Source organism: Onychomys torridus, chromosome 1 (genome assembly GCF_903995425.1).
Source record: "Onychomys torridus chromosome 1, mOncTor1.1, whole genome shotgun sequence".
NCBI classification, from domain to species: Eukaryota; Metazoa; Chordata; class Mammalia; order Rodentia; family Cricetidae; genus Onychomys; species Onychomys torridus.
Window position 1 is genome coordinate 75,827,104 of NC_050443.1, and position 12,185 is coordinate 75,839,288.

At 47.1% G+C, this 12,185-nt stretch overlaps 1 protein-coding gene across 5 annotated transcripts in view; it reads left to right on the forward strand.

The window, feature by feature from the left end:
• The window catches only part of Tenm4 (teneurin transmembrane protein 4), a 761,032-nt gene that overhangs the window by 543,272 nt on the left and 205,575 nt on the right, over positions 1-12,185 (forward strand). For 3 of the 5 annotated variants that reach the window (XM_036186680.1, XM_036186679.1, XM_036186683.1), the window contains 2 exons: positions 3,748-3,846; positions 5,026-5,261. In XM_036186680.1, the coding sequence (XP_036042573.1) occupies positions 3,748-3,846; positions 5,026-5,261 (335 nt within the window). The remainder of the gene's footprint in view (positions 1-3,747; positions 3,847-5,025; positions 5,262-12,185) is intronic. The other 2 variants (XM_036186681.1, XM_036186682.1) reach the window with 1 other exon arrangement.

The window sequence follows — 12,185 nt, forward strand, 5'->3', positions numbered from 1 at the left end:
CCCCAGATGAGCACAACAGCTTGTGATCCTAGGAAAAACTCCAGGAACCTTTTATTTCTCAGAGGAACGAGACATCTAAAGTGTTGGGAGGGAGTATAAAATTTAGGGGATTCATGATCTGGGAGTCAGGACACCCATGACTCAATTTCTGCTCTACCTCTCACTGACTTGTGTGGGTTTAGGATCAAGATACAGATTTCCCTGGACCTCAGTCTCCTCATCAACCCCACAAGCCAAATAATTTGATCCAGAACTAATCAGAAAAGTATAGTATAGCGTAAGGCTGTTTCACCACAGAGACAGCAGTCTGAATCAGCATCACTTTCAGCGAGTGCGTGGGTCTCCCAACCCCCAATTCCTAAGTGATGTAAATGACGAATGCCCAAGTGAGTTGGTATGTTAACAGAAGCACTTTCAGAAGATCCATGGCTGTGTAGCTTGAGAAATCCTTCATTCTGTTCCATTGCCTGTCTCCTTATCTTCTGCCTCTATGCTTTTAAGTGACACTTGTCAGCTCTCTCCCTTTCCAAACATGTTTCTTTTTAAATTGTAAATATTAAAATAGGGCTGGAGAGGGCTCAGCTAGTCAGGCACTTGCGTTCCAAGCACAAAGACATGGTTTGATCCCCAGGACCCACATAAAAATTCAGGGTGTGATAGTACACGTTCTAATCCCACTGCTGGGGAAATAGAGATAGTCAAACCCCTAGAGCTTCCTGGGCAGCCCGTCTTGCCTAATTAGCAAGCTCCAGGCCAGTGAGAGACCCTATGTCAAAGAAAAAAGAAAGGTTAATGATGCCTAGAGCTCTCCACCCAAGGTTATCCTCCAACCTTCTGATGTACCAGCACACATGAACATGCATACAGACACAGATTAAAAATAAAAATCACTTGATCTAGGCACTTGAAATATCCTATCCTTAACATTTTGAGCTTATTTCTTGGCCTTTTTTAAAAAAATGCTAATTTGTTTACTTTTTGGTCATTATGAGGTACAGGCTTGACTCTCTGGAATGTAGGCTGCTGCCTAACTCCTAAATGTTCCCAGAAACAGGCTATGTAGCCAGAATCAATGCAGTAAGGCAGCAGAACTCTGTTTGGGTCCTCTGAGCTGACACTATGAGGTCTCCTTGTGCAGGGTGAGATAGGATGAAGAGAGACTAAAAATCCTCCTCAAAACAAGAGACTAGAGGAGATAATAATAACCACCGCCCGCTGCTGTCTCTAGGCACTATGTGTCTGCCATATGCCGGGCAGGCCTCCTTCTGCATATCCGGAATCCAGCAGCACTCAGCTCAGATCTGTTTAGTGACTGCATGTATGTAGCAAGCCATCTTCTCCTCTAGGCACATAGCAACAAGCCGGACAGAAAGGACAACCACCTTCATAGAACTGGAATTACATGAGGAAGAAACATACTGTGCAGACAAGCACACCCCTGTGTAGATGTAACCGTCTTGTTAAATAAGAAACACAGAGCCAATTGCAGAGTTAAAAGCCAAGAGGTCAGAGCAATCGCTGAGAGTTGAAAACCTTACCCTTCACGGCTGCTCTTTCAGCCTTAGCAACACCGCTGTGTTCCCCATCATCTTTCCCTGAGATCTTACATGATGGCTTGACACAGTGTGTGCATGTGTGTGTGTGTGTGTGTGTGTGTGTGTGTGTGTGTGTGTGTGTACTAGAGCAGTGCAAGGAGTCAGTGAGTGGCTGGGGCAAAGATGAGGAGCTGCTGGAAGCAGGTGAGAAGTCATCACTGTGGAAGGAGGTATGATGTACAGGAATATGTACAGAAGGACAATTCAGGCTTAGCTTGTTTGAGAGAAGCAAGGAAGCCAGTGTATCTGTACCAGGAACATGACTTTGAAGGAGCAATCCAAACCAGATCTTGTAAGATCTTGTGGGCCTGGGAAAGACTGGGGAGGGTTAAATGCAGAGGAAAGATCCACATGTTCACCTCTGGTTGTGTGAGTGAGCAGTTATCACCCTTTGATAGATTCCCAGAGTGATCATCTGCCTAAGGCAGAGGAAGAATGCAGCTGGAGCCTGAATTCAGATCGGCCTTGCTCCTCAGGCCTCTCATGGCCTACCCCTGCACTCCTCCCAGGCACTGGGAGCCTCACAACACAAAATCCTGGTAGTGATGGCCCAAGCTCTGTTTTGTGACTCTCTACAGGACAAGGCCCACTAGTGCCTCATTGTCAGTATCCTAGCTACAAAACAGTATCACTTTGTACTCCACTGTCCTTGGGATGTTAGCGGCATGGGACCTCCAGATGGTCCTTACAGTCTCTCTCTCTTTGGTTTGAGGAAGTGATAGGCAAAGATCAGACTGTGTAGAGTGCACATTGGTGTGGAGCAAACCCTGACAAACCAGCTCCAGGACAAACACTGCCACCTCAGAAAAGTTACCTCTCAGAACTGTGTCCCACCAGCCTGAAAGGGGAGGTGGCAGAGTAGAGCTGGCTCCATGGGAGTAGGGGTGTAGAACAAATGTAAGTCAATCCCAGAGCTCCTTGAGCAGCAGCCCATGTGTGGGGCTACAGGATAAGGCAACTGTCCCAGTTAGCGTCATCTCAGTGGACCCCATAGCAACCTATGCATCTCAGTGTTATAATCACCAGGGTGCAGAAAGGATGATTAGAAGAAGTTAAGATTTTTACCCAAAGTCACGCATCAGGAAGTCCTTGCACTGGAGTGGTCCATTCGAAGGCCCGGTAAGAGGCAGAAGGGTTCCTTGGCAGGACAGGAGCCCAGAGCTGGCTTGCTGCCACACCTCTCCTCCCTATGTCCTACCGTGAGGCAGCAGCAGCAGTCCCGAAACCAGCTGGGAGTGGGATCCAGAGCACTTGAGGGTGAATGGCATCACCTAGCAAGTGCAGTTGAGACCCAGAGGGCTGTCTTCATCCCAGGGCACAGTCAGGTGAATGTGTAAGCATTTTCCTGCCCTCGTGGGTAAAGAGCCCATCCTATGTCTTCGGGGGACTGTCTTCCTTACTAATCAGTTACCACCCACTTTTCACACAAGCTGAAGGATGGTGAGACTCCTACCAGGTCCTCATCCACAGGGACTTAAGAAAAATACAGATTCTTTGGCCCTATCTCAGTGCACCATTTGAGTCCCTGGGGCTCTGCTGGACCTGGGCAGGGTATGGCTTTCCAGAATGTTCTCCTTCTTTAGAAGACAGTGGCCACAAGTGCTTGGTGTTCTTGTGTCTTCAGAGAAGCCAAGTGGGTGTTTCCAGATGCTGCTTTAGCAGATGTGGAGGGAGTCAAGTAGAGAACGTTGGGCTTTGGATCCAGATAAACAAGTTCAAATTCTTGCTTTGAACCTTGTTGCTGGTGACCTTGGCAAGTCCCACTACAACTCCATATCCCAGTGTCCTCCTCTGTAGAAGTGGGATCACCCTGACTTCCTTGCATAGCATCTATTTTGAAATTTTGAGAAAATGGATATAATGTGCCTAGCCCACCGCTGGGCACCTTCCAGTCCTCCTTGCTGAGAACCGGAGTTGGATGTACACAACTTCCAGCTATGTGGGTTTGTATAGAGAGTGCTCCCTCTGGATGCTGTGTGCCAGGTGGATCCTTTGCACATGTGGCTTTGCACACTGACCTGTTGCCTGGAACCTTTGTCCCCGCTGGTCTCATGCACAGCCGCACCCGACAGCCACTCTTCATTTGTTTCTCTACTACCCCCTTCATCGATGCATGACTCATGGCCTCATTCATGTCTCCATATGTGCGTAGAAACCTAGGCAAGCAGCCCTTCCTAGGGACATTGCAGGACAACCTCATTGAGATGGACATTCTCAGCGCCTCCCGCCATGATGGGGCTTACAGTGACGGGTAGGTGGCACCCCCATGCTCCTCCTTTGTGTGTGCTCTCCTTGTTGCTCCTGCCCTTGCATGCAGATCCCTGAGACCTTTCCCTGGGAATGCCTGGGGGAAGTGATGCCATGTTGCATGCGCATCCCCAAGTCCATGTTCAGCTTGCAAGCTTGTCCTTGGAACACCCTGCCACTCCCCCCTCCCCCAGCATATTAACAGCCATCTCGTTAATATGCAGCCCTCAGCATCTCATCGGCTGCCTTCGCCATTCTGGAAACCATCTCATGTAGCAATTCTTACACAGCACAGGCCCTGTGTCTTATGTATGCTGGCCTTGAGTGTACACTCTGTGGTCTGAATGTCTTCTACCCTAGGAGGAGTGGGTTTGTCCTAAGATTCCAAGGCTATGTGGTACAAGTCACACAGTCCACCCGAGATTTGTGCAAGTCCTCCCATGGCCAGGGCTCAAGTCACGTTGTGCAGGATTTTTTAACACCTCCTTTGGCCACAACCATGTGCTTTGACTATACTCCACTGCCTTCAAGACTGCAGCTGGGCTACAGGGTGGAATTGCCAGTCTTTCCTCCACATAGCTTCCATGTGGGCTCTGTGGACAGCATCCAGGCTCCTGAGGGTGAGAGGGCACTGTTGTCAGCCATCATCCACTCATGGGCAGAACTTAGTAGTGACTCCTTGGCTTCTACCCCAGCAAAGCCTCATTTAAAAAGAAGGGCTTCCAGTGCCTTACCAAGGTGTACCTGAACGCAGGTATTAGAACAATGGGAAAATAATTAAATACCAGTGGCCTCCAAGAGACAGACAGGACATTAGACACTCCCTGAGCTATTGTAATGACTGTAGAAAACAGACCCATCCCCCACCCAGCTCTACTGTTCCCAGGAAAAGGACTTCAGGGCAACCTCTGTTGAGTGAGCAGTGCCGCCTGCCTTGGGTGGGTATTTCTGAGGGTAGCACTGTCCTACTAGTGCTCTGTGGAAACGTGTCTTCTTGTGCTCTGTCTGTGGTCCAGTCCGTGATTTTCCTGACCCTGTCATCTTCCCTGTGGTGATTCTTTCTCTCTCTCTTTCTCCAGGCTCCTCTGCATGCTCCTTCTTCCGTGCCTCTATCCTGCAGGTTGGCCCGGGGACCTGGTTAGCTGGCAGACCCTGACACCTTCCCGCCTCTCTCCATCCACAGGCATTTCCTCTTCAAGCCAGGAGGCACCTCCCCGCTCTTCTGCACCTCATCCCCGGGGTACCCTCTAACATCTAGCACCGTGTACTCGCCCCCACCCCGGCCCCTGCCCCGCAGCACCTTCTCCCGACCAGCCTTTAACCTCAAGAAGCCCTCCAAGTACTGCAACTGGAAGTGTGCAGCCCTGAGCGCCATCATCATCTCAGCTACACTGGTCATCCTGCTCGCATACTTCGTGGGTAAGCATGTCCTCCCCACTCCCCAGCTCCCCGTGGCTCCCATTTGGCCCAACCAAAGCACCTGGGGTCATCAAAGGCACTGCACAAGCATCATAGTCATAGGACACAGGTTGTACCAAGAAATCTTGCACTGGTGTGGTCTGTGACCAATGCCACAAGGGCACTCTCTCCTCTGTGCTTGGGTCAGGAAGCCTAACTGAAGAGCAGATAGGGAGATGATCCTAAGGGTGAAAGGAAACGATCAGGAAAGCTCCAGGTGAGTTTCAGGCAGGGTAGTATGACAGTATTGTAGAAACTGCCATGATTGTTCAAGTACAGTCAGAACCCAAGGAAATCCTGCATGAGAAGCATCAGGCCCCAGTGAGTGGAGAGCTGGCTGAGGGAAGAGCAGAGGTCCATAGCCACACTGGTTTGGGGCAGAATGGGAGGTGATGTGTGTGGGGAGGAGTTCCTACCTGACCCAAGGGTATGTAAGAAAGTCTTCAGTTCTGTGACTTGTGGCTCTGCTCCAGCAGATGGCTTCTCCTTGATGTTCTTTGGACACATTTCTAGCAAAATTTGATTTCCTACTTGTGATTCCCCTCTTTGATCTTCTCCTGGGAAAGCAATTAATCTAAAAAGAAGTGGGCTCAGTGAGGAGTCTGTGACCTCTATGATAATAAGCCTCTGAGGGAAGGCATCCAAAGTGGCTTAGCACTGGGTGCCTTTTCCAAGGTTGAAGGTAGATGATGCTAGCCCAAGAAGGCCTTGAACCCATGTTAAGGAGTTCAGAGCAAGTTCTGGAAGCAAATGGGATTGTCAGTATATGCCAATAAGTAGAATTATAACTGACCAGCAGAGACCAAAGGAAGACAGAGTACTTCCCCCTGTGAAGAAATCTCTAGCAGGCTGTCATCATGGGTCCAAAGTGAGCCTGTCTTGAGAGGCACTACAATGCCATCACAAAAAATAATAATAATTAATAGAACATGAACCACCACTTGTTTTAGAAGTGAAAAAAATATTTGGAACATAGATGGAGTTCAAATGTTGTTGTAAACTGTAAGTTAAATTTCCTCTACCAGGTCCTCAGTTTCTTAAAATCAGTCAGGAAGGTGACAGTCCCGAGAATATTCTAATATCTCCCCTATGTCCGGTCTATTTTTTTCTTGTGAATATAGGCTTAGAGAATGCATAGCTCTGAAACAAGATGGTGCACAATTCATATGTCTTCTACCAATAATTTGTTATTGCTCCCTGGAAAGCTACATTGAGAAAGATCCTGAGGCTGTATTCAGATGAAATGTAAAAGAACCTCTGGGATTGATTAGTTATGTCTGTCATGATCACCTTGGAGCAAACAGGGTAGGCACATTATTGGGTGGACAATCAGAGAACCATTGAAGAGCTATCAGCAATGATAGGCCAGTTAGGTTTTCATTACATAAAGAAGGAACTGATGGCAGAGCTATTAAGAAGTGGCTACAAATAACTAGTCAGGAAAAACTTATGGCTTCATGACAATGTGGGCATGGGGAGAAAGGAGGTAGATGTAAGATAAGCTTAGGAGAATTTGCAACTCCAATCAGAGGTAGTCAGTCCACAAATAACATGTCCTTGCTAAGATGGCTGGATTACAGCAATCATACCCAAGAAAGACACCAAAGAGGCAAGCCTAGGCATTCCCTTTGTCATTTGGACAGACTCAGAAAGGGACTGGGAAGAGCATGGCCTCAGTATCAGACAGCCCAAGAGACCAGCTCTCCCACATGGCGACTGCTCACCCTCAGACTGATTTCCCAGAAGGATGTCTGTGACGCTGAGTTAAGCAGTACAGGTGAATGCACTGCATGTGTAGGGACCAGCCACCCCTTTTTTCAAGGGCTGAGCATGGTAACCTTGGTACCTGGTCTCTTCCAACTGATGAAGGCTAGAATGAGCATGTGGGCATCTTGCTTGGCCATAATTGCAGGCTGTAATGACAAACTTGTAAGGAACTATCAATTATTAAAAATCAAATTAATTGTTTCAGCCAAGCACAAATATCTTAACAAAGACTCTTTTCCAGCAGACCAACTGATCTAATCAACAGGCAAAAAGCACAGATATTTAATTAGATTTTTGATGAAAAATTGTGTTTAATTTCAAGTATAATCAATTATTAATTACTGCAATGAGTGAGTCTGACTGGGTTTACTAATTAACTCATTTAAAAATTATGAATAACCTTTTCATTTATAATTATTTTCTACAGCCTATCAAATTCCAGATAAGACTTGCATCACCTAGCCAGCAGAGAGGAGACAGAGGCAGAGGGCGGGAAAGAATGTTGCTTCTGCTAATATCTGCCCAGGGCAGCCATATCAAGGAGGTGATCCTGACAGATCTATTTGACATTCAGCCTCTTAGTTGGGAACTGTGCTGAAAAATGAGCAGTCAGTGACCTTTAAGTTTCAGACATATTTACTGGTATTTTCATGACAAAATAGAGAAATCGGAGTTAACACTCCATGGAAACATGCCTTTGGGCTCTCTCCATTCACCTCCCCCAGCAAGCTTTATTTAGTTGGGGTGGGCATTCCTCCCCCCCCACGGAAGACCTTCTCACAGCTGTGTGATATCTGCAAAGGGGCCAATGTAGGTCTTTTTTACTCCAAAGGACTCCCATTCGGACAGGCTGCCGTGCGATGTGTTCACCCCACTTGACTCTTCTTCCTGTTTTCAGATCCTTGCTGGTCTCCATTGATTACCTTACCTTTCCTTTTCTAGAGAAATCTGCTTCAGAACAACATGGAGAGAGTGGTATGAGGGTAATGCTGTGCCGTCATGTAAACGATGCATAATTCTTAGCACTTTGATCACGCTTAGAGCATTTTCAGTAAAACAAAACTATATGTAGACTAGGAAGGATGCCCGTGGTCACTGTCACTCACAAGATCAATTGTTCTTAGTTTTCCTCTTTCTAGCTCAGACAACTCACTTGTACTTTTCTATTGAAATTTCCTAAGCCCAGTGGGTTAGGACCCTATTTGCAGATAGGACCCTGGGTCCCACAAAGCTAAAATGACTCACATACTGTCACGTGGATAACATTTGGAAGTGACTCCCCCAACCATAGGGATTCTGACACTTGAAAACATACTTTAAATCTTTGGAGCTCAGTCTTTCCCCTCATATTGTAGCTTTCCAATCTTAATTTAAAAAAAAAGTGAATCTCAAATGTGGCCTTGGCATTGGCCACATCCAGGACATGCTTCTTCTTTCTGGGCCCTCCCAATGATTCTGTGGAGTCAGCATTACTTTCTCATGGGGATCTAAAGCTCAAAGGGACAACTTTCCAGGAGCTACAGGCAGTAAATGACATAGCTGCCATTCACCCAAGATTTGAGGTCTCCAAAACCATGCCTTTAGGTGTGGTGCTGTAGGTCCTTAGCTCAAATGGGTGATGCCGAACTGAAAGACCTCACTTTGGGCCCCACCTTGGATCTTTATTGACTGGGTAGGCTTAGACGCCTTTTCTTTCTTCCTTCCTTCCTTCCTTCCTTCCTTCCTTCCTTCCTTCCTTCCTTCCTTCCTTTCTTCCTTCCTTCCTTTCTTTCTTTCCTTCCTTCTTTCTTTCCTTCTTTCTTTCTCTCTCTTTCTTTCTTTCTTTCTTTCTTTCTTTCTTTCTTTCTTTCTTTCTTTCTTTCTTTTTTTGATTTTGTTTTTGTTTTTTGAGACAGGGTTTCTCTGTGTAGTTTTGGTGCCTTTCCTGGATCTCGCTCTGTAGACCAGGCTGGCCTTGGACTCACAAAGATCCGCCTGGCTCTGCCTCCTGAGTGCTGGGATTAAAGGTGTGCACCACCACCACTTGGCTTAGACACCTTTCTAAATCTCCCAGAACCTCAGCTTTGCATTTTCATATTGTTCATACAATGGGCATGGCTCGCATGAGTGACAGATCCCCCTTGGAGAGCCGGGCTTCTGAAATAAGGCCGCTGACTTTAAGATCTCATCTCCACGGCTTTCAAGTTCTACAGCTTTGGTTTCTGTAGCTGTAAAGTGGGGACACAAGTGTGACATCACAGGGTTGCCATGAATTTTGAGGAAGAAAGTTTATAGAGTACCTACACTGCCCTACACACACACACACACACACACACACACACACACACACACACACACACACACGGTGAAGAGAGAATAAGTGGAAGTTGAATACTGGTGTGGCTTCTGTCATTGTCACAAGGGAGACTACCTTCCTCTTTATCTTTTGAGGGAAGACCTGGACCAAATTTTCTTTGCTATAGCCTGCCAGCTTTCTAGCCTGCATTACTCACTAGAGCAGCTGAGAAAGCAAACAGGGCGCTTGTCAGTGCACATTTGTAGGATGTCTGGCTGTTCCAGGAGAGCAGCCACAAAAGGAATTGTCATCTAAAATGCCCCCCTCCCCGTGTCTCTTCTTTAACTAGGACAGAAGTTGAGTTTGCTTCACTGACAGTTAGCTGTATCCACATGAGGCTGACAGCTCCCCTTGCTTCTGTACAGCTGTGTAAAAGCCAGTGGATGAGCAGCAGGTTATGATCTTGAGGATGCTTCATGAGCCTGTCAGGCAGGAGAGCCCATGGAATCAGGTGGAGAAAGGCTTTCCATTTAGATGAAGGCCTCCGAGCACCCTGGGATGCTGACTCTTCCACATCAAGTCCAGGCCCACCCTGAAGGGTGGAGATGCTTTAACTGTAATATCTTTAGGAAAGCATGGTGCCCTCCAGTAGTATAACCCACTGAATCTTGTTTCTCCTTCTACATCATAGAAGGAATAATAGAGCTGATGTAGCTAGGCTAAGAGACACAATGGTGAAAAGCACAGGACCTGTGATCAAGGAGACATCCCTTGCTGGTGGCTTTGGAGGACCATTATTCCTGCTCCTTGAACTTCAACTCTCTCAGCCTGGGATGTGATGGATGTAGATGATCTCATTCAGCTCCTTGCAGTCCATAGTTCCATGACTATAGGAATCGTACCAGCATAGTGTCACAAACAGGAGTTGTAGCCACCTCTGGGTGGGACATTTCTGCATGCTCAGAAGCAGTGACAGATCTTTTTATTAACTAGGTCATATTTTCACCTCTACCAGGAACTGAGTGTGGGTTGCAAACACTATACAAACTCTGGCACCAAGTGGTGATAGTTTAATTCATAAGTGGGAACGTTGCCTAGCTTAATTGCTGTTCTTCAAGAAGCAGTTCTGAAAGAGCTGTGCTTGGTGGAACATTAGTGCAGTGCCAAGTCTGCTGGAGGCTGAGTCATCCAGTTCCTGAGGCCATCTGGAAGTGTCGGCAGAGGTGCCCTTGGGCATTTAATGTGTTTGCAGAGTATGTGGCTCCTGGAAGACCTCTGACACCTCACCCATTTATTAATGACTTTCCTCATCACTCAGACAGAGTACCTAACAAAAGCAACCAGGAAGGCAGGCTTGGTTTGGGCTTATAATGTAAGAAGGACTAGAGTCCATCACGGCACAGAAGGTATGGTGGCAAAAACATGAGGCAGACAGCTACATTTTATACGTAATCAGAAAGCGGAACGTGCGCAGGCAGTGGGGCCAGGCTATGAAACCTCAAGGCTCATCCCCAGTGACTCACTTCTTCTAACAAGGCTCCAATTCTTACAGATCCATAACATTTCAAGACAGCGCCAACATCTGGGAGCAAGTGTTTCAAATATCTGTGGGGGGCTTTTCTCATTCACACTACAGCACCTCATAAACTGGCTGGCCTTCAGTGTGCGGCAATACCACAGGAAGAGACAGTAGACATGCTGTCCCAAGAAGGCTGCAGTACACATCTCCTGTAGTCTACTAGCTTGCCCAGAGCCCAGCACAAGGTGGCTGTGTTCAAAAAGGCTTTCTTGAATTAAGGACCTTACAGAATGCTTAAGTCGGCTGTAGGTAGTCAACTTAGAAAGGTATGGGCCAAAGCATGGCAATAGATAGAAATATTTGTTTTACTTCCTGGGATTCAGGCTCAAATGAGTTGGACTTGAGAAGAATAGGGAAAACATTAGCCATGGAAGCTAGGGTGATGGTAGCACCCTCCCTAGTTCCTTATCAGAGTCTGGCACCTCCATGCAGCATCAGGTCTTAGATGTCCTTTGTTTCTTGAGCACAGACCTGCTATACTTTGAGCCTGGATGTTATTAGTGAGTGGCTAGGCTCATTGTTTCTCTTTTTGTCTTCAACCTCATATCAGGTCTTTTGGAGGGAAGCCATGGGTTTAGCTTTATAGCCCAAAGAATGAGGGAAAGAATCCATAGAACCTGATCTTTCACAGGGAGGAAGGGATGGGGGTCCAGGATCCTGCATTAATGCCTTTTTCTCTAAGATTGATTGCCCCCTGCTGCTCTGTAGGAATCACTAACAGCAGCTCTTTACAACTGACATCATATTTGACAACAGACAAATATTTTCCAGCTCCCCAAAAAGAAGGCCTAGAGACTGGCATGTCAGAAATGCTGTCCTGGAGAGCAAGCAGACTCACTCTGCGGAGTTCAGAGGACAGAGTCAGACATGAGGTGTAAAAAAGATGGGAGAGGCTTGGGAGATGGTCCATTGGGTATAAGCAGGAGGACTAGAAATTGGATCCCCAGCATCCACAGAAAAGTCCTGGCATAGTTGTGCACTTGTCTGTAAGCCCAATGTCAAGAAGGACCTCTGAGGGTCGCTGACCGCCAGCCTAACTCCATGTTTGGCTAGAGACTCGATCTCAAAGAAGTAAGATGGACAGTGGTAGGAGAGGACATCTGGTGTCCTCCTTCAGCCTCTGCCCACATGCACAGGCATCTGGAGTGAGAGGAGCAGTAAGTGCACAGTCTTTATAGGACCATGATCTTGTCTGTGTTATCCCCACACAGATACTAGCCCTGCCATCCAGGCAAGGCTCGTCTTCATCACACTCTCAGCTTTT